Raw genomic sequence first — 19508 nt, forward strand, 5'->3', positions numbered from 1 at the left:
TCTCCTCCTTGGCCATTGCCGGGTCTCCCTCCCTCCCTCTGTCTCCCCCGTCCGTGTGTGTGAACTTGCGACAAGCTCCCCCGGGCTGAGCCCTCTCTTCCTTTAGGTAATAGGCGAACGAGCGCCCACACCCTCATCACGTATCCGTCGGAAAAGTGCTCATCACCAAGCATATCACCCAGCCCGTCACCCAGCGTCGGCAAGGTTCTGACGGGTCCGTGGGCGCTCGCCACAGGATGATACTATTATACATACATGCGTATATACGTAGGGGCCCCCCCCTCCCCCCAACCCCCCTGTCGCCATCTGATTCGAAAGGAACTTATCTCCGTCCGCAAGCCCGCCTCAGAGGGACGGCGTAGATTGCACCACCGAGCCGCCAGCGAGCTGCCAAGTAAATGACAAGTCACATTGTCGTCTCGCTGGTTCGCTGGCCCCGTAAGTATGTACATGCCTACTCAGAAAGAGGTAGCTAACACGGATGTATGTATGTATGTATGTATGTATGTATGTATGTATGTATGTATGTATGTATGTATGCATGTAGGTACCTATATATGAATGTGAAAATGTGTGTACATGCATACGTGCACGCCTACTGTGTATACATACATACGTAGGTACCTCAAACCTGTAGGGTACATGTAACTGTGCGTGCCGTCCCCTCTGGTTGGGTGCCGTTCAACATACAAAGCAGACCGCGGGAGTTAGAACGTGGATTGCGCGAGTTGCGACCAGACAATCAATCTCAAACCATTACGATCTTCACGTGCTCCCCTGCTCGTCGCCTGGTTACAGCGACCGGCTGCTCCTTTCCTGCTCCCGAGCCCGGGAGGATTCCGGGCTTCCTGCCTGGGCGCCGGGATCGTGGGCCGCCCGACCAGCACCAGCGCGCACGCGCGTCTCGACATAGCCGGATCTGGGGTATCCAAGGCCGCTGGGGATATCTAGCGATCGCTGGGCCAAAGGCCCACGTGGCTTGCATCGGACCAGTCCAACGGAATGAACGGGGTCAAAGCGGATCGCCAGATGAGTGTCTGGCAAACACGATTCCAATTTGTCCGACGAAAAAGTGCGTAGGAACGCCGCAAGCGGAATGACGAATGTCGCGAGCGCGCGGTTGGCTATGGGGGGAAGGGGGGGAAGGAGGCGGCGATATTACAGCCGAGCAGGGTAAGTGAGGAAGGACGGCGGAGGATCACGCATGTTCGTGAGCTGCCCCGAGCAGCGGGTAATGAGACGGATCGAATCTAGGCGCTTTTCACGATGCACGCCGTCGACTCAACTCCCGTCTGCTCCACCCGGCGCCCTATCTACCCAAGCGTACCCCGGGCATCTGAGCACGCCGCACACCCACACCCACGAGAAAGGGAAAGTTGGGAGCTGAATCTAGGATCATTTCTCTCGCCTCGGAGATAGCTAGCGATGGTGAGCCTTCTACTCCTCCCCGCCTCCCCCCCTCCCTCCCCACAACCACAGCGGCATCGATTCCGAGACGACCTTCGGCCATCCGCGATCCCGCTAACGGAGCCCTCGTGTGTAGTGCAGCATACTCAACTTCGACTTCGAACCAATGATGCCTCCCCATCTTGTGCCCCGATGGAAGAGAAACCAGGGGTCGGGGAGGAGGGGAAGGGGGGCAATACGTTTCCCGTTTCGACCATGGGACAGCGTGAGCTTGCAACTTTTTCTTCGGATCCCTCTAGCCCCCCGCTCCCCCCTCCCCCCTCCCCCCCCAAAAATTGGACAGTGGGATATGAAGAAAAGATGACAAAACATCGTCAAGCGGTAATACATACTGCAATGCATAAGGGAACTGTGCGAGCGCGATACCCAGGGACCATAATGACGGGTTTTTGTGCTGCTCAGTTCTGACGCCGGGATGCATTGGTTTAACAACCAAGGTATATGTATCTGTGTGAAATTGAAATACCGAGACTTATACATGCGCACAAAGTCCGTGTTGTCGACCTGGATGGCCTTTCAAGGATACCTAGCGCGAGCGACATCATCATCATAATAGTAAGACTCTACACCCCTCTGCCAAATTACTACATCAGATACGCACGGAGAGGCCCATACATACTGGATGAAGCAATACATTGTCGATACCGCGTAGGAGGTCGATAGTCTGAAGGGAGAGAAAGAGTAATTCATAATAGAGAGCGAGCGAGAACGAGCATCTGAGTCTGTGCGTGTGCGTGAGAGTGAGTGTGGGGGGAAGGGGGGGAGGGAAGACAGGGGCCCTCTCAACGTCGTAACCCGGTAAAAGTGTGTATGTAGACATGGAATAGCCTGCCAAAGACGGCGGCCGTACTGTGCAAGTATGTGCATGCAGATGTTAAGATGGTATATACATAGTATCTAGCCAAGAAGGCTAAGCGGAGCCTCCCACCCAGCTAATTTCCTCAGTAGATCTGGTGACCCTTGTCAAGTTGGAGCACTTACCTAGATCTCGAGGGGGGTGGATCCCACACAGTACAAAATCGCGTTCAGCTTCTCGAAGACAACAACCCCTTCAGATCTCATCGCCTCTTCTCTCGCCTTCCCCCCCCCCCCTCCTCCTCCTCCCCTCCTAGTCTCACAACTCAGCTGAAGGGAAGCTCCCGTATGCGGTAGAGCCACGTCCCGGCACGACTTACTTGCTGAGGGAGGGAGGGAGAGCCCGGGGATAGGAGAGAGAGCGCGTGCGAGAGAGAGGGTTGTGTTCGCCAGGTACGTCATTGCTATTGGTAAATGCCAGTATGCGCACTGACTGTACGCATTGTCGGTGGTATACATATGTGCGCATGCGCATGTAGGTGGAGGTATGGGTGTAGGTCAGGTATCGTCGCAGGTCGCTGGGCCGGCTACTTTAGCGAAGACGATGGAACCCCGAACGGCTGCTCCCGTCCCAAACTAAACACATACTACGTACACTGCGCGGTACGTCGTACGCAGACACGCACGCACACCTCTCCAGCACGTAGGTGCGCTGTGTAAGTGGTATACGCAGCATCGGTGCTGCGTAGCTTACACGTCGTATACCCATGTGGTAGACAACCTGCCTAGCAACCTACCAATCTATGAGGTAGGGGAGGGGGGGGAGGGCTATACATCCAGCAGTCGACAATTGAACAGTAAGTCGGGTCCAGGCTGGCCGTGGAATCGGTACGTGCTGTGCGACGGACCCTGGGACCAGCCAACAGGATATCCATATATCGCTACCAAGTCCCCCCTGCCCCTAATCGCGATATCACTTACGTACCGGCCTATTGCTGCCCCGTCGTGATTCATCAAGTCCGCCCGTTCGCTCGTGAGAGGTGCCCGTCTTGCGCGTGGCGCTTGCTTGTCAAGCCTCGCGTGCAGCCCCCTTGGCTCGATTTCTGCGATGCTGAAAAGGGAGATATATCCTTGTAACGGTGGCCCGATCGAGGCAGCCGCCTGACCGTGGCACGCTTCTCTCTCCGTCTCTCCCTCTCTATTTTTCTCTCCTTTTCTCTCCTCCTCTCTCCTCCTCTCTCCTCCTCTCTTTTTCTATCTGTCTATCTTTCTTTCCTCCTAACCTCTCCCGGTACGCGGGCGGCAGGTTTGTGGTGCGCCAGAGAGACCGGGGCCACCCACCACCTTGGGAACCGGCTACGGCGAGAGACTATTGTATCATAGCCCGGATGGGTAAATTTTTTTGTGCGGGCGGCCAGCTAGCTAGCGGCGTTCGACGCAGGCCAGATACTCACTGGCCGGCGTCGACCCAGGGGCCGAAGAGGTGTGCTGGTAACGGGATTCCCCCGATGGGCAGGGAAGTTCCAGCTGCAGGGGGAGACCCGGTCTCCGCTGCTTGGCCTCACTTTTCCCATCTCCCCTTTGGATTTCCATCGCTCTTCTCGATCTCGCCCTCTCGCGCTCGCCTTACCGCCCCCCTACGGTATACATGCCTCCCTTCGTCACAGTACCATTTAGACACCCCTCCCCTACGCCAAACCCCCCTTGTCACTCGCTGGCCACCGATACCACACTACCTGGGAGAGCCGGAGGCGGGACCGCCTACGACTCTCGCTCTCGCTCGCTCTCCCCCCTTCTCGCGTCCTCTGCCCCGTCCGCGCGAGTGCCTGTGTAGCTATATGTGTAGGTGTCTGTGTGTGTATGTGTATTGTATATGTGGGTGCTCGCCGATTGTTGAGGACAGATCTGGTCTGTTGCATGGGCGACGTGTCATCGTCGACCTCACGTCCCCCAGCCGGCCGAAGTGGATGCGGCAGCTGTCATCGTCGACCTCTCCCGCCTGCTGCCGCCGCCGCTGGCTGCTGCTCTGTCGCCATCTCCACCCGGCCTCGCCTTTCTCTCCACTGGTCAGGGCGCTGCCCATCATCGACGACACTGGAGCTTGGGTATTCGTCATGTTGGGCTGTAGACGTGCCGGCACGGGCCCCCTGCGTGGGATGGCCGAGGCATACGCAGGTGCTGCAGCCAGCTCGCCGCGTACTGCTTGATTCGACCAGTGCTAGAAACCCACCGGCGGCCTAGTCGAGACTATGTATGTATTGTGGAAAGGCTCGTCGAGCTGCGCGCCTCCCCTGTATATCGGCCTGCGTGTGCCTAGCGAACCTTGGGCTGGTACCTACCTCGACCTTGTGCAGTGACGAAGTACCTCGCTCGATCTCTCTACCTGGGTCTGCTTGTACACCGGCAGGTATACCAGGCCTACCTCGATGTACCTCTACCACCGACGCTGCTCACATCTGGCGGCTGCGAATACCTGCGCGCCTGCCTCCACGTGTACCCGTCTACTACCTCTTACCTCCTACGCATGTCGTGTGTACATGCAGAAACTACGGTCGATCCACCGCTGGCCCTCTCCTCCCTTCCCCCCTTCCAACCCCCCCCCCCCCCGCAGCCTCTTCTCTCACTCTCACTCCCTCTCTCTCTCTCGCTCGTAGGCCTGGTAGCAGCTACACAGGCAGGCAGGCAGGCAGGCAGGCAGACAGGTAGGCAGGTCCTCCTATCGCTCCTCCTCCTCCTCCTCCTCCTCCTCCTCCCCACTCCCTCTAACCCCCCCGTGCCTTCTCCCTTTCTCGCGCGCTCTCACCACTCCGCGGCCTCACTTACATAAACTATACATCACTAGTCACGGAGCTAGTCCCATCTCTCAGGGTTGGGAAAGAGGACCCAGAATGGTGGGCGGTGTCCTTGCCGCGAGGCAGCGAGGGCCATGTACCCAACCCGGCCCATCCCATATCTCTCTTGACCTTGACACCCCCTCCACTTTAGCAACTTACACACACAACCCGCGTTCAGCTTCTAAGTCTTAAGGGTCTGAGAGTCCTCCGTCTACGTATATCCCTCTTGGCGTCCCATGATTCCCGGGGCTTGTCCAACACGTTGGCTCCCCAGATCGAACCCTGGCGCGCATCACTCAATCTTGCGTCCTCCAGGTAGAGGTATATACTTCGTCAACACCCCCGTGCCCCGTCGACCGGGTCGACCCTGACTTCGCAATCTCACCTCTCATCCCCTCCGACTTTGTGTGGCCAGGTTGTGCTATATAGCAGGCCGTCTGTTCGCTCTCTCTCTCGTCTGTCTCTCCCTCTCTCTCTCCTCTCTCTATACATATATATCCCGGGTTGGCTTTTTGCTTTGCGTGTGTTTTCCTGCGTTTTTCAACTAGTTATGATAGACGCTCGCTGTTAGGCACGCATATATATATAGCCCAAGGCTGTAAGCAGCAGAGCCGTCAACGTGGCTTGCTCTTTTCGTCCCTACCTATTCTCGCAGGGCCAACGCCGGAGGACCATCGAGAGAGGTCTGCCAGAGAGGCACCGAAGACTTGGACGTCATCGACTTCTCCTAGCCCGACTGACTGGTTTTGCCTACGGGCAAGACTAGTCCTCCCCCGTCGCCAAACTGGCTCTAACAAGCGAGGCCCAGGAGACTCACGGCTGGCAGCGATGGGTTCACCAGCAGCCGAACCCGGACTACGTCGTGATGGACCCTCCTGCTATCCTGTCGTACGGCTCAAGCCCAACCAGCACTGCGCCCATCCAGCGACCGGCGATTCACCCCCAATACGTGTTAGAAACCCCCTACCACATGGCACACATGGCTGGTCCGCAAGCATCGAACTACCCTCCTAGCCACAACTTCCTCTTCCAGCAGTACCCGACGGCTTCTCCCCCGACGTCCCCCTTCAAGCACTACCCGGGGGAGTGCTCGGTTCCACGTCCGGCGGCACCTGGTCACGACGAGGTGCGTCCCGACTTTCGGAGCGGATCCGTCCGGGCGCGTCCGGGAGAGCAGGATGAGAAACCCGCGATCAAGTACGAGCCGCAAACAGTGGCGGGGCCGTTGCCTGCGCATATTCCGCAGCCCCCGTCAAAAACGATCACTCGGAATGTCGCCGAGGACGAAGCTAACGAGGTGTCCTTCTCCACCCACATCGACGCTCTGATGAAGGTGATCCAGCTGAAACACGAGCCGGAAAATGTTAATGACGCTACTCCCGCTGGTGTTACCAGTGTTACCGGTAGTGGTCGTCGCCGTGGCGATGATGGCGGGGGAGGAGGTGGTGGTGGTCTTAGGCGTGCTACCACCTACCCGTCTCATCCCACTGTCGATCAAGACAAGTTCAATCTGCGCAAAGCGTCGTGTAGCCCGGAAGAGACAGCTGTCCCGAGTGATGAGCATGGGCGGGTACGCCAAAAACGTTACGTGTGCGACATTAAGGGATGCGGGAAGAAATGCTCTCAAAAGACCCAGCTCGAGACTCACAAACGGGCCCATACAGGAGAGAAACCCTATGTAAGGCAGCGTTCAGCTATCATCACCCTTATTGCAAGTATGGTTTTATTGACCCTTCCAAGGTGTGCCCCGAACCCAGGTGCGGTCTGAAGTTCTCACAGAGAGGCAACATGATGGTACGCGTTTCCCAGCGGCAACACTGTATTAGTAAAAGCGAAGATGTCTAACAACCGGAACAACAGTCGCACACCCGCATCCACACGGGGGAGAAGCCTTTCATGTGTGATATCTGCGGGAAGTGCTTTGCTCAGCGTGGCAACCTAAAGCCGCACCGGCTCATACACAGCAAGCTCAAGCCCTTCCGCTGCATATTTGACGGGTGCGGCAAGATGTTCGGGCAACGGGGCAACCTAAAAGTGCGTTGGGACCAGAAGCATATCCTTTCTTCCCGCCTCTAGCAAAAAGTCAATTTGCTAACACTCGACGTGTAGAATCACCACAACAAGTTCCACGCCGACAAGATACAGGATCTGACGCACAGGTTCAGCAACCTACCGCCCGGTGTTGAGCTTGAGGAACATGACCACAAGTTGTTCCTGCATTTTGCCGAACTCTACAAGAACAGCAACAAGGGCATCAAAGGCCGAGGAAGGGATCGCAAAATCGCTCCGAAAACCAAGAGCCTGCGTGAGCCGAACATGCCCCGTCATTATCCCGTTCAGGCTCTCCCGCCGGCTCACCAACCGCCGCAACGGCTCCCTGGACAGCCAGTCCTTCCGTACCCGGATAGTTTTGGCGGTCACGGCGTGTCTCGAAACGGCCCTCAAAACAACATGGCGGCGAGCCGAGACCAACACTCCGCCACTTATGGGCTGTATGAGATGGATCAGGCCAGCGTCGTTTCCACCGAGAATACCGTCACCGCCTCCACCAGTCCGGGCACTGTCTACGAGGAGGAACACGGTCGTCCCTACGGATATCCTCGCGTCTATTAGAATCCTGCCCTTGTCAGCCCCTCATCGCGGCGATGCCGTAGGTGGGGTCAGCTACGCTTGAGCGACTCACCAGCGATGACTAGTAGGACGGCCGAATTCGAGGGAAACAAGGAGAGAGAGTCTGCGCATTCGCACTGGTGGACATACGAAGAGAGAAGGCCGTGGATCAACCATGATTACTCCACGCGAACAAACTAGGCAGGTCGAGCGATAGGATAAACACACAGTAGATATCACGGGGCGGTACCAGTCGAATTCCAAGATACCAAACGTCGCTAACATAAAGATTTACGGAGAGGCTTTCTGTCTCGAATTCCGAATCCGCGGTTTTCTTCTTTTCATATTTCCGTCACTTGTCCACCACCATAGGTGGACAAATGAAGGTTGGCCGGGGAGGGAGGGATAGAACAGAAAAAAAGACAACAACAAACCCCCCAAAAATAATGGTGAGAAGCAACAAGAGAAAAAAAGATAATAGAAAAAAAATGGCGACAAGCTTGTGGACGAGCAACCGAACCATTCACTCAGACACCTATACACAAGTCCAACACATGCGCACACGAATACCCACCCAATCCCCTTTTGGGGGGGATCCTCAATTTCAGTTATGACTTTGTCTATCTCATATTTGGGACGGCACTAGGAGGGACGTGGTAGCAGCTTATTCTCCTTCTCGCCGTCCCTTAGCGACTGTAGGATGGCCTATTCGCAAGCCTCGCAGATTTTGCCGGGGGCGCGTTTCTCCTGGATCTCGGTACGATGTATCTACATCTACGACGTAAATCCCGGAACCACTAGTGGTGGGTCGGGCACTGCGAAGAGAGAGGGTAGTCAGAAAGGAAAGAGGGCGATGCCGGGACGGGGCAGAGAGGCTCTAGTAGTGGGGGAAGGGAAAGGGATTGGATGCATAATTTTGGTGGACGGCACGCATCGAAGGTGGAGGGCGGCTCTGCTTGTGTTTTCTCTCTTTTTTTTTCTCCCCCTTTCTTGGTACCAATCAGGCGGTGGGCCAGTTACAAAGAATGACGACGGCGCAGATGGGAAAAGAGGCAACAAAATACCTGGGTCAGGGGATCATCACGGATACTGCCACACGGAGGAGATACCAGAATTTTGCATCAAAAAGGTTACTAGACCTTCATCGGGGGTGCGAACCAACGGAGTTTAAGTGGTAGTTTTAGTTCCGCTTTCATCGGATACAATTGCTTTGTCCCTCGTTCGATTTCTTTTCATGTTCATTTTCACTTCTCTTTTCTCTCCCTGTCTCTCTCTCTCTCTACTTACATGTATACTAAACTCGCTAGCTTATACATTAATAGGACCTACGGGGACACAGCTCGCTAATCTATGCGTACATGCGGTAGAGAAAAGGAGAGAGAAAGGGGATACCTAGATCTATATAGCCTCAAGATATTGGCAATCCGTTACGTTACTTCACGCCTACAGAGAGAAGAAATTCTCGTAATATGACGCTTTCGCTGCTATTTTTCTATTTATGTGTGTATGGCAAGGTATGATGAGGAGCGTGTCAACAACCGGCCGCGTCCCGCTCCACTGGAGGAAACCCACGCCGCTGCGCGCACATCTGACAAGACAATTTGCATCTTGAAATACCGGAAACGGATTCCGGCAGCTAGGGATACTCTGCCATCGAGCAAGCCTGGCAAGGCGTGTGTGTGTGGGCCGGGGAGTGGGGGAGGGTTGGGATGCAATATTTGGTGTCGTGTCTCGACCCGTCTATTTAGGGCCTGCCACCGCACACCACGGCCGCTGAAGGCCGAACCGTTGAGTCCGTTCGCGATCACCTCCTGCTGGCCGATGGCCGAAGCGATCTGCGAGGGCGGGAAGGGGGAGGGGCCGATGACGATTCGCGAAGAATTGAGAGGGGGGGCAAATGCCTCATAGGCTCGAGGAGGAGGAGCGTCTATTCGCAAGCAGCAGGCCATAACGCTGCGACTAAGCTAGAATACGCTCTGCGGAACTGGGTCTCGTCCGGTCCCGGCGGTCAAATCATCGGGCTTCGTGAAATTGCAAGGCGTTTACGACGAGGGCATTTGCATCCCGCGTCTCGTGATAGCCTTGTCCCATCGTCCGTCCAGGTCTAGCCCCTTGCTCGTTGGTGCTGCAAATGGCCCGTTTAGGCCGCGCCTGTGCAGGTGGGCGGATGAGACGGCGATCTTCGAGAGTGATCTTGACCGGGTCCGATTTCACAAAGCCCTGCCCTACCCTTCTCACCGCCAACCTGGTTACTTTGCCAGCCCGGCTCGCTGAATTTACCCTCGTGCGGTGAGAACGAAACGCAACGGAGATCAATCTAGCGTGCATGGGTGCTCTGCCGCACCTGAGAGATGCGGGAGGGGGGAGAGAGCAGACATATGTACCGAAAAAGCGGGTGATCAACGCGAGGAGCTCCATACAGGTGCCAGGAGCGTGAATCCTAGACGAGGAAAAAAAAAACGATTGATCTAGATTGGAACGACCCGAGGCCGCAGCTCCGAGATATTACTACTGCGTAGTAGTAGATGGCAGACACCGATCGTGAGTGGTACTGGGGCAGCACCGTCGACCGAGTTAGCCGCATGCTCACCTGTCATCGCAGGCGGGATACCACCCGGTTGGAAGTGATTGACGGTGTCTCAAATGCATGGGGCGGGGTAGAAACCGAGATGGTCGTTGGGAAACTAATCATGGACGTCGAGGATCGCTCATGGTTGCCTACTTTTCTCTCCCGGAATTCTCAACGTCGGCCGGAGGCCTTTTTCTGCCGCGGTCTCTTGTCGCTGTCGCTGTCTCGCCCCTCCCGCCTGCCGTCTGCCGGATTGATGTAGCCACGACGGGCGCAGCGGTCGCTTTCAGCTCGTAAATGGCGGTGTGGGCACCTCTCTCGCCCTCTCCTGCTCGCAAAGAACAACTCACTCACCCCCCGTGGAGGGTAGAGACAAATAGGATGTTGTCTCCTGCTTGGAGCTCATACGCCTCTTCGCCCTCGAGCTCCCAGTCGGCGTCGTTGACCAGGACCAGGATTCCAGGCCGTCTGAGTCAAGTAATTAGCCTGCTTTACGGCGCGTTTCGACGAAGGGGGGCGGCAATGCATATGTGGTACATATGTAGTACGTGGAACTCTCTGGGCAGTGCAGCAGGGATAGCTAAAAGGGGGAGGCCCTCGATATCACTGGGCGGGGCGAGGCTTGGGTGGTGGGAAGACCTACAGGCGATCATCGAGCACAAACAGCTCCTTTCCGGCATCCTTCATCGCATTATCACACAGATACTCGATCAAGTTAGCGATAGTTGCCGGCTTTCCTTCCTTATTTGTAGCGGGTAGGGCCACTGAGTGGCGTCGTTGATCCGAGAATAACATTTCGAGGCCGCCTCTGGAAGACGCTGTTAGGAATAGATGGCTAGACGAGAGAAAGAGAGCGGTCCTTTGCTCTCCTTCTTTCTCTCCCCCCCCCCCCCCGCTCCGGTAGAGGGCATTCCCATACAAGCCGAGCATTGGGGGGGGGGGGGGGGGAGCAAGGCGAGGACGGGTTGAGAGGGCTGCACCTACGTGAACTCGACCACAATCGGCAGCTTGGGGACTCCGGCTTCCTCGATCGACGGCATGACGGGTGTGATTTGAGGCCGACCGATGTGAGAGGAACGTGCCTAGCTTGGCAGGCCTTGCCGTAACGACGCCGGAATCACACAAGGGGGCGAGGGACGATAATTACCTACTCGGCGGCGCCGTGCCGTGGCGAGACGAGTGCCCGACCGGCTGGATGTTGGTTGAGCTGGGAGGGATAAGGGATGGTGAAGAGGTGAAGAGGCAGCGAATCGACAGAACGTTAGAGGTACGCACTATTAAATTACCTTGAGGTACCTACGTCACGTCACGTACACATGTACTCGGGCACATTCTAAGGTTAGGAGGAGGTACCTACCAAGGATGTCGCAGACCAGCCCAACTAGTCCCCTGTACCTACCTACGTATGAACCACCCCCAGGTACACACTAGGTACAGTATCTTGCTCCAAATAGGTAGGTACCTAGGTACCTCCTAGCAACGGTACCTCTACTAACAGGTACCTACGGCAAGCTCCTAAGGTACCTAGGTACGTTCCCTCGTTCGTCCCCAGTCCGGTCCCTCTCGGCCCGAACTCTGCGGGCCTTCTTCTTCTATTATCGATCGCAGAGCCGTTGTGGTTATAGGTAGATGGGACGGCGTCAAGGTGCCGCCCTCTCCGTTCGCGTCGTCGCCCCGTCTTGGAAATGTGACGCCGTCCTCCCCCGAACTTCCTCTGGCATGACGCAGAAACATGCGGGCCTATCCCCCGTCGCCGTCGAGACCGTTGCGGGGCTCTCCGCCGGCTCCGTAGCCACGCTCGTCGTCCACCCCCTCGACATCGTCAAGACGCGGATGCACAGTACGTCCACCCCTCCCCTCCCCTTTCACCATCTTGCCGCGGCGCACGCGCGAGTAGAGCGTATTAATTTTTCGTACTCTATCTCAATCCGTTTCCAGCCCCCCTCCTTTTTTTTCCCCCTTCTTCTTCCCCGGGGTCCGGAGAGAGAAAGAGAGAGAAAAGCTGACCAGCCCGCCAGTCCACCAGACCAACGCAGCCAACCTCCATCGGCAGCCCCCGACCACGGTCTCGCTGATCCGCGCCCTGGCGCAGACACCGCGACCGGTAGCGTCCCTGTACCGCGGCCTGACCCCCAGCATCCTCGGCAACGCGTCCAGCTGGGCCTCCTTTTTCTTCTTCAAGGCCAGCGCTGAGCGCGCTATCCTCGGCTTCAAGGCCGCCGCCTCCTCCTCCCGCGACGCGCCCGCGACAGCGCCGTCGCTCGGGCCGCGGGACTATTTCGTCGCTTCCGGCGTCGCCGGCCTCGTCACCCAGGCCCTCACCAACCCCATCTGGGTCATGAAGACGCGCATGCTGTCGTCTGACCAGGGCGCCGCCGGCGCGTACCCCAGCATGTGGGCCGGCGCCGCCCACCTGCTGCGGCACGAGGGCTGGCGTGGCTTCTACCGCGGCCTCGGCATCAGCCTCCTCGGCGTCTCCCACGGCGCCGTGCAGTTTGCTGTCTACGACCCCCTCAAGAGCTTCTACCTCTCGCGTTCGGCCACTCGCGTCGCCGGCAGCGGCGACAGGCCGGGGCAATTGGCTCGAGGACGAGAAGCATCGTCGGCGCGCCGCCAGCAGAGGTTGAGCAACGAGGCGACTCTCGTCATCTCGAGCGTCTCTAAACTCGTCGCCGGCGCTGTCACGTATCCCTACCAGGTCATCCGCAGCCGACTCCAGAATTACGATGCTGACGCGCGGTTTGGCCGAGGCATCCGCGGCGTAGCGAGGAGGATATTACAGGAAGAGGGCTGGCGCGGCTTCTACCGCGGGATAATCCCCGGTGTCTTAAGAGTGTTGCCGGCAACATGGGTCACGTTCCTGGTATACGAAAACATGAGATTTCACCTCCCTCAATGGACAAGCTAGCGCTTGACATCCTACGCAAAGATGATAACATCCCCCGGCTGGCACGATACGTGATGCGAAATACCCTACCTCTCCGCCTTTGACGTCGTTCCGGTTGGGCCTTTCCTGCTTTCCTTGCTAGAATAGAAAAGGAATTATGACAATAGACCACGAGGGAGCTCAAAAGTTGAGTCCCAGGCTGCAGTCGATGCTCAGAAGGATTAGTATGTGTGTGCAGGAACAGCTAACTACTCCGGCCTCGGCAAAGCTTTTGATGACCCCTCGAGTGTTGTAGTCCACCTTTCCTTTTTTCCCGGCTACCCTCCTTAACGCCGGCAAGATCGTATCTAGTCGCGCCTACGAAGTAGCCCAGTTTTCGAAAAGGAATCCCTCCTCGATAACGGACCTTCGTCTGAACACCCTGAGCCACTTCTCGCCCCAGCGCTTCACGAGATCCCGCTCGCTCTCACTCGTTGCAATGTCGTCCGTCATCGAATCCTCGGCATACCGTACCCAGGTGGTTAAAGCATCCTCTATGCTCTTGAAGAGCCCGCGCATGGCGGCCACCTCCTGTTCGGTACCGTCGGCGGTGCCACCGCTAACAACCTGCCTAAGACGGCCGGTCACCTTGACGACCGTGTTCAAAACTAGCTCGAACACCCAGGCCTTGCTTAGCGCCCGACCGTTCGGGCCCGCACGGTCGCCGACCAAGGCCCAGTCGATTACGGCCCCGGGCGTGATGATAGAGTAATTGAGAAGCTTCTCGATGATGCTGATAGCGACCCCTGGATGAGCGGACCAGTAGGCCGTTACGGCGGTGATGATCTGCGCTCTTGCGGCTTCCGACGCCGCCCCGGCATCGAGCAGCCTGTCCTTAGTACGCTCGATGCAGGCTAGGACGTGAGAGAGTGACTTGGACCCTACCCAGCAGACGGCTGTCATGAAGACGTCGGTGCTGGAGGTGAGCGGGTGAAGGAGCTCGTTTAGAGCCGCGGAATGAATACGATCGATGACGGGTTGTATTTCCTCTTCCGGGGCCTTGCGCTTGAGCAGAGCGGCAATCTCTCTGCCTTCGGCGGCAAACGGCACGTCTGGGCTCGCGTTTAGCTGCGTGTAAGTGCTGCTAGTGCTGGGGAGGGCTTTCAACTTACTGTCGTCGTCGTACTTGAAATCGGGCGTGTCCTGTTCTTTCTCGGGGCCAATGAGCGCTTGGTAAGGCTCGGGGAGCGTTCCTTTGATGCGCTGGGCAAAACTGAGCCGGATCTCCTTGTCTAGGGCGCCGAGGATGAACGCTGCGCGCGGATCTAGTTCGCTGAGGCGGACGTCGTCTGCCCACTCGGTCCATTTCCACATGAATCCAAAGTTGCTGAGGTGGTGGGTGAACCAGTCCAGGAAACGATGGTAAAGCTCTAGGTCTAGACGGTGGACATTCTGGTACGAATGCCGAATAGCGCGGCCGAGGCTAGGGGCGACGGCAGCCGGCGCAAGCTTGCATGCTTCCGTGAGCACGGAATGGTAATAAACAAGCTTGTGCTCCGGCGTTGGCAGCGAGAATATCAGGGAGAAGACGGCGTCAACCGCGACATCCTCCGGCTTCCATGTTGAGCGGTCGCCTTCTACGTCTCTGAGCCGGTCGAACGGCGTCGCACGCTTAACGAAGGTGCCGGGGGCGAAGTAGCAATCCAGGTCTATGAGGAAACGGGCCGTAGCGACACGATTGAAGTCCAGGATGTTGATGGTGTCGAGAAGGCAGTCTCGGATCAAGGATGACGCGACATTGCTCACCGGGGGAACGGACTCGATGTCCTGGTTGATGTAGACCGAGAGGTAAACCTCGGGGAACAGGGGACGGGGTCCAGCAACAACCTTCTGCGGAATGGATATGCTAGGCAGGGCGTGCTTTTGCGCGTTGTCTAGTTTTTCTTGCTGCTCCACCTCCTCCAACGGCATCTGCCACGGCCTCGGAAGACAGGAAAGCTCCCAGCCGTTCGCGGCCTCACCTTGGAGCTGCTTCTGAAGGAGGCCGATCACACTCATGCTTGCCGTTGGGCTGTCCACCCCTTCCTCGACGTCATACGGATCAATTAGGACCTGGAGCGCGTGGGGTTCGGAAGCGATGACATCTGTCTTATCCATGAGTTCCGCCGCCTTGTGGTGCCATTGGGGAGGCACGGTAGCTGCCATGATGTACGGTATCGTGAGGAGGATGATTTTGACGAGTTCGGTGCCAATTGTCTACGGCTAGGGTTACTCGGCATATTTCCAAGGGGAATTAGCCACGGGGGGGAAGATGGAACTTACGTCGTCCGAACTGGCAGTCTGCAGGTCGACAGCTCGGGAAAAGAGCCCCTCGAGAACGGGGAACAAACCATCGCCCTCCAAGCAGCTTTGCAAACACGCGAGAAACTTTAAGTATAGCTTCACGTCTCGCCACTCGCCCACCTTCACCTTCTCTTCGGTCGCGGTCGCGACTCGAGCTAGAAGGTCGTCAAGAACGTCTGGTTTCAGCGAGTTGAGGACAAGCACCACAGCGGCCACGAACGGGGTCTTGAGCGGTTGCTCGATGACTATCTGCGGCACGAGCTCCAGGAAGCTCGTTCGAAGGTCTTGGTCGTCGTAGTGGTCGGCAACGATATGGGCGACAGATTGAACTTCTTCATGCCAATGACGCAGAGGGGATTCGGCCAGGCCTAAGAGTTGCTTGCGGATGCGGACGGGGAGCGGCGCATCGTAACGTCGGCGCTGGGGTCGGCGGTCAAATTCGTCATCGTCTGAAGGTACACATCAACAGACGCTCATCAGGACCACGACAGCCGGCCAGGCTGGCCGCGGCAGCACTTGTCTGAGCCACCAATGGAACCGGAGTGAGGTAGAAGAAGAGATGGATGGTTACATACCTCTGTGTCGTCTCTTGCGGTTGTTGTAACCACCGCCAGATTGTCTGCGGTCATAGTCCGCCATGATGAGCAACGCGGTGAGATTGTAGGGTTCGCCGAGGCTCGCAGACGCAGGAGATGATGTCGAGTTAATACGGGTGCGTCGTCGATGTTATCGTTGCTGCTGCGAGAATGGCGGCGAGTGGTGAGAAAATGTACGTGAGAAAGCGAGACAGCGCGCGCGAGAAGGAGAGAGAGAGAGAGAGAGAGAGAGAAGACAGACCCGAGGATCCACATTAGGTACACCAACAACCCCGTAGGTACATGTGGAGGGAACGCGCTTGCGTTCCGAAATCGTGGCCGCTCCCTTGTCGATATTATTATAGTAGGTGCCTCTACGCTCTGGTTCGTGTAGAGGTACATCTGTGCACGTATCTGCTCTATTACCTTAGGCACCCAAGTCAGGTACATACCGACCTTCCTAGGTTAGGTACCTGAGGTACCTCCTCCTGACCTTAGGTACCTGCTACTGAAACTTGCCTATCTAATCTTATCGATAACTCTGGCACCCACCTCCCTCCTTCCGCCCCCAGTAAACCTCAGAATAAGACAGCGAGTTGCGCGAAGCTGAATTCCGATGAACTCCCTACCTGATACCCACCGGCCCAAGGCAGGTATTATACATCTACGTCACAACAACTAGAAGACACTAGGTAATCAGCCAACATGCAAGCAACACAGCAGCAGGGCAATAGGAAGCCCCCATAATCAAGAAGGCGAGGAGCGAGGAGCGAGGGGGGATGATTTTTTTTTTCCGTTTTTTTTTATGAATAAAAAGAATTTGGGTCCAGCGCAACCATCCGTGCTACCAGGCCAGAGCAACGGCAGCAGGATACAGCGCCGCCATCGCCAGTGTCTGTTTGTTTGTTACGCGCGTCTAATTCACTAGGGACCATGTACGTTCGTCTCTCTCTTGGGCCAAGTCGTCGTCTCCGCTGCTGTATGCCGCGATTGCGGTAAGTTTTCTTTTCCCTCGTGGCTGTGCAGAAATTCCCCCTCCTCCCTTTTAGTGAATCATCCATCTTCCACCCAGACGCACAGCGCGGTACATCTATCGGGGAAGGGGTTAAAAAAAAAGAAATCTTTTAAAAGTCATGCCGAGATTCCCTAATTTGTCCAGTCCTCGATGCCAATGCTGTTGGGTCCGAGGAGCCTGCCAGTTTCAGCATCATATTCCATCCCAGTACTACTCCGCACGTCCACACCTCGCAGAATAACACATACGCCATTGTGCCCTCCCCCTCCCGTCCTCCGGCTTCTCTCTCTCTCCCCCCCCCCCTCCCTTTCTCCTAAACATCTCGAAAGACCACGCGAGGGGGATCCAGCCTCCTTGTGCCCGCCCAACCACAAGGATGAAACGAGTAAGTGAACAAGATAGATAAAAAGCAAACGCCGTCTCGGTCGTGCAAAATTCTAAGGACGCCCGTGGGGTGCCGTCTTCCGGTCAGCACGATTGGGCATTGAAGCAGTTGCCGCACTGCTGCTACGATACGAGAGGCCGAGACTAGCTAGACGAGCGACCAGTTTTCGAGTGCCCCGTCCCCTTCAGCAACGCAACCTGGAAATTTTCACAGCATGGCCGATGTCTTTTTGAGAAGTCCCGGTCCGGAAACTTTGTGTTGTGTTTTCCTCGAATTTTATCACGGTTCGAGCTGAAAAAGTACACCGAGGGCGCGTTGGGAATTTGCTACTTCCGATCTGGTCCACGTGCATGTTCTCTTCAAATGCCAATCTGATGAGTTGGTGCCTTTTACGGGCACAGCCGGTGCGTGCTTGCCGCAGCGGAAACTCCGGGCGGCGGCGGCCTTGCAAACCTACGCGGAACGAGAGCGCAGATAGAGGCCGGCGGAGGCTCAGTCTAGCTTCGCCATCATTTCTTGCTTGCTCATCGGCGTGAGGTTGTCTATATCGAGTCCACGGGATGCTAGGGTGGCTTTGACATGAGGAGGAACAAGCTTGTGGTTCATCTGCGGTGCGATGGATAATTCTGCGAGCGAGACGACAACGATCAGCAAGGCCTACCACGAGAGGGGAGGGGGGGGGGGGGGTAGTGGAGAGAGAGAGAGAGAGAGAGAGAGAGGCGATACGACATACCGTGCCTTGAAAAGTCGAACAGGTTTGGTAAATCCCTCAATTGTCCGCTCGAGTGTCGTGAATCCGGAAGCTTCGTGCTAGGATCTCGGAGCTCGTCGAAGAAAGGGTGTACCATCGCGTCGATGGCTCCGAGGCGTTCCGTCGGCGTGTACTCGAGCAGTCTCGCTATCAGGTCCAGGGCGTTCGCATCCGCCCTACGGAATACTTTGCTAAACGGGTGAGGCTTGATTTGCGGGAATTTGTGCTCCATATAGTTTGGGTTCATGGTGCGAATTTGTTCGCGCGTCGGAGTTCCCAGCACCTTGATAATCTCTACCAATTGATCGATGCCGGATTCTCCGGGGAAGAGGGGTTGGCCCAGCATTAATTCCGCCATTACGCAGCCGGTTGACCAGACATCTGCGAATCGTATGAGCTGCTGGCTTTTCCGAAACCCAGCGACGGAACGGAACGACTTACCGATCTTAGTGGTGTAGTTAGTAGCTCCAAAGATGAGTTCCGGCGCCCGGTAGTATCTAGAGCAAATGTACGAAACATTGGGCTCGTTCTCGACCAAGATTTTAGCGCTCCCGAAATCGCACAGCTTGAGCACTCCCGTGTTCGGGTCCAGCAGGAGATTCTGGGGCTTGATGTCACGGTGGCAGATTCCTTGAGAATGGATGTATGCTAGGGCTCGGAAAAGTTGGTAGATGTAAAGCTTCACCTCCAGGATCGGCATAGTCGATTTCATCTTATTGAAGAAACGTGAGGCTCGATAGACGGTCTCGGGTACGAACTCTTGAACTAGGTTCAGGTAAACCTCGTCCTTCTATTCATGCGATCAAGTTAATTACGCCGCAGTCGCCCGGTCGAATTGACAAATGGACTTACTCGCTCCCCGTTGGAGTAATAGAATGCCTTCAGTTGTACTATGTTGGGATGTCTAACGATACGCATGATCTGAAGCTCACGATTCTGTACCGGATCGTTAGCGGACAAACGGGAATCTAGTGATCCGAGGCGGGGGTGTGGGCTCGGGCTCACCTTGAACCTCTTATCTTGAAGCACACGTTTGATGGCGGCATCCTCGCCTGACGGCGAAAGCTTCGTCTGGAAGACGACCCCAAAGGACCCATTGCCGACAATCTTGCATTGCGTATACTGGAGGTCTCTCGTCTCGCCGGTAATTCCATCCTGCACCTTCTCACGGATGACCTCTGTATCCCGCATCAGCGCCGCTCTCGATACACACCCCCACCAAACGGTGGCGAGCTGCCCGTAAACTTACCTCCCATGCGGAGGGTGTTGAAGGCCGCTGTTGGGCGGTTTTGCGCCAT

At 56.5% G+C, this 19508-nt stretch overlaps 8 protein-coding genes across 8 annotated transcripts; 4 read left to right on the forward strand and 4 right to left on the reverse strand.

The window, feature by feature from the left end:
• Positions 1 to 228: 228 nt before the first annotated feature.
• GGS23DRAFT_64484 (uncharacterized protein) lies at positions 229 to 667 on the reverse strand. The gene has a single exon (XM_051521165.1). The coding sequence runs from the start codon at positions 583 to 585 to the stop codon at positions 346 to 348; it is 240 nt and encodes a 79-aa protein (XP_051371456.1). The 5' UTR covers positions 586 to 667; the 3' UTR covers positions 229 to 345.
• Positions 668 to 2596: 1929 nt separating this feature from the next.
• On the forward strand, positions 2597 to 3064 carry GGS23DRAFT_569257 (uncharacterized protein). Its single transcript, XM_051516441.1, has one exon. It carries the CDS (start codon positions 2737 to 2739, stop codon positions 2980 to 2982), a length of 246 nt encoding a protein of 81 aa, XP_051371457.1. The 5' UTR covers positions 2597 to 2736; the 3' UTR covers positions 2983 to 3064.
• Positions 3065 to 3226: 162 nt separating this feature from the next.
• Positions 3227 to 5171, forward strand: GGS23DRAFT_569258 (uncharacterized protein). The gene is made up of 2 exons (XM_051516442.1): positions 3227 to 4964; positions 5105 to 5171. The coding sequence occupies exon 1, from the start codon at positions 3651 to 3653 to the stop codon at positions 4467 to 4469; it is 819 nt and encodes a 272-aa protein (XP_051371458.1). The 5' UTR covers positions 3227 to 3650; the 3' UTR covers positions 4470 to 4964; positions 5105 to 5171.
• Positions 5172 to 5961: 790 nt separating this feature from the next.
• On the forward strand, positions 5962 to 7709 carry GGS23DRAFT_605317 (uncharacterized protein; the record flags this gene model as incomplete). The annotated part of the gene is made up of 4 exons (XM_051519742.1): positions 5962 to 6774; positions 6837 to 6890; positions 6957 to 7130; positions 7206 to 7709. 4 exons carry the CDS (start codon positions 5962 to 5964, stop codon positions 7707 to 7709), a joined length of 1545 nt encoding a protein of 514 aa, XP_051371459.1.
• Positions 7710 to 10581: 2872 nt separating this feature from the next.
• GGS23DRAFT_65115 (ubiquitin-related modifier 1) lies at positions 10582 to 11609 on the reverse strand. Its single transcript, XM_051521168.1, has 3 exons — positions 11260 to 11609; positions 10919 to 11083; positions 10582 to 10743 (listed from the first exon to the last, which is right to left on the reverse strand). The coding sequence occupies exons 1-3, from the start codon at positions 11313 to 11315 to the stop codon at positions 10626 to 10628; spliced, it is 339 nt and encodes a 112-aa protein (XP_051371460.1). The 5' UTR covers positions 11316 to 11609; the 3' UTR covers positions 10582 to 10625.
• A 385-nt stretch (positions 11610 to 11994) lies between these two features.
• Positions 11995 to 13183, forward strand: GGS23DRAFT_605319 (mitochondrial carrier; the record flags this gene model as incomplete). The annotated part of the gene is made up of 2 exons (XM_051519743.1): positions 11995 to 12115; positions 12294 to 13183. The coding sequence occupies 2 exons, from the start codon at positions 11995 to 11997 to the stop codon at positions 13181 to 13183; spliced, it is 1011 nt and encodes a 336-aa protein (XP_051371461.1).
• Positions 13184 to 13351: 168 nt separating this feature from the next.
• On the reverse strand, positions 13352 to 16509 carry GGS23DRAFT_64781 (MIF4G like-domain-containing protein). Its single transcript, XM_051521166.1, has 5 exons — positions 16322 to 16509; positions 16060 to 16219; positions 15464 to 15933; positions 14314 to 15397; positions 13352 to 14253 (listed from the first exon to the last, which is right to left on the reverse strand). Exons 2-5 carry the CDS (start codon positions 16121 to 16123, stop codon positions 13520 to 13522), a joined length of 2352 nt encoding a protein of 783 aa, XP_051371462.1. The 5' UTR covers positions 16124 to 16219; positions 16322 to 16509; the 3' UTR covers positions 13352 to 13519.
• A 955-nt stretch (positions 16510 to 17464) lies between these two features.
• On the reverse strand, positions 17465 to 19508 carry GGS23DRAFT_609822 (kinase-like domain-containing protein; the record flags this gene model as incomplete). The annotated part of the gene is made up of 6 exons (XM_051520295.1): positions 17465 to 18085; positions 18193 to 18591; positions 18652 to 19000; positions 19063 to 19146; positions 19216 to 19388; positions 19460 to 19508. The coding sequence occupies 6 exons, from the start codon at positions 19506 to 19508 to the stop codon at positions 17952 to 17954; spliced, it is 1188 nt and encodes a 395-aa protein (XP_051371463.1). The 3' UTR covers positions 17465 to 17951.

This window comes from Durotheca rogersii (genome assembly GCF_024521655.1).
Source record: "Durotheca rogersii strain YMJ 92031201 chromosome Unknown GGS23scaffold_11, whole genome shotgun sequence".
NCBI classification, from domain to species: domain Eukaryota; kingdom Fungi; phylum Ascomycota; class Sordariomycetes; order Xylariales; family Xylariaceae; genus Durotheca; species Durotheca rogersii.

What these genes read in the sequence shown, in the direction of transcription:
- GGS23DRAFT_64484 (XM_051521165.1), bottom strand. Translation starts at nt 585, where the DNA reads ATGCATGTACACACATTTTCACATTCATATATAGGTACCTACATGCAT.
- GGS23DRAFT_569257 (XM_051516441.1), top strand. Translation starts at nt 2,737, where the DNA reads ATGCCAGTATGCGCACTGACTGTACGCATTGTCGGTGGTATACATATG.
- GGS23DRAFT_569258 (XM_051516442.1), top strand. Translation starts at nt 3,651, where the DNA reads ATGGGTAAATTTTTTTGTGCGGGCGGCCAGCTAGCTAGCGGCGTTCGA.
- GGS23DRAFT_65115 (XM_051521168.1), bottom strand. Translation starts at nt 11,315, where the DNA reads ATGCCGTCGATCGAGGAAGCCGGAGTCCCCAAGCTGCCGATTGTGGTC. An exon ending in CCGATTGTGGTCGAGTTCAC is followed by an intron (nt 11,084 to 11,259) that starts GTAGGTGCAGCC and finishes AGCGTCTTCCAG; the next exon opens with AGGCGGCCTCGAAATGTTAT. An exon ending in TTTGTGCTCGATGATCGCCT is followed by an intron (nt 10,744 to 10,918) that starts GTAGGTCTTCCC and finishes TACTTGACTCAG; the next exon opens with ACGGCCTGGAATCCTGGTCC.
- GGS23DRAFT_64781 (XM_051521166.1), bottom strand. Translation starts at nt 16,123, where the DNA reads ATGGCGGACTATGACCGCAGACAATCTGGCGGTGGTTACAACAACCGC. An exon ending in CCGCAAGAGACGACACAGAG is followed by an intron (nt 15,934 to 16,059) that starts GTATGTAACCAT and finishes GTGTACCTTCAG; the next exon opens with ACGATGACGAATTTGACCGC. An exon ending in TTTCAAGTACGACGACGACA is followed by an intron (nt 14,254 to 14,313) that starts GTAAGTTGAAAG and finishes ACGCGAGCCCAG; the next exon opens with ACGTGCCGTTTGCCGCCGAA.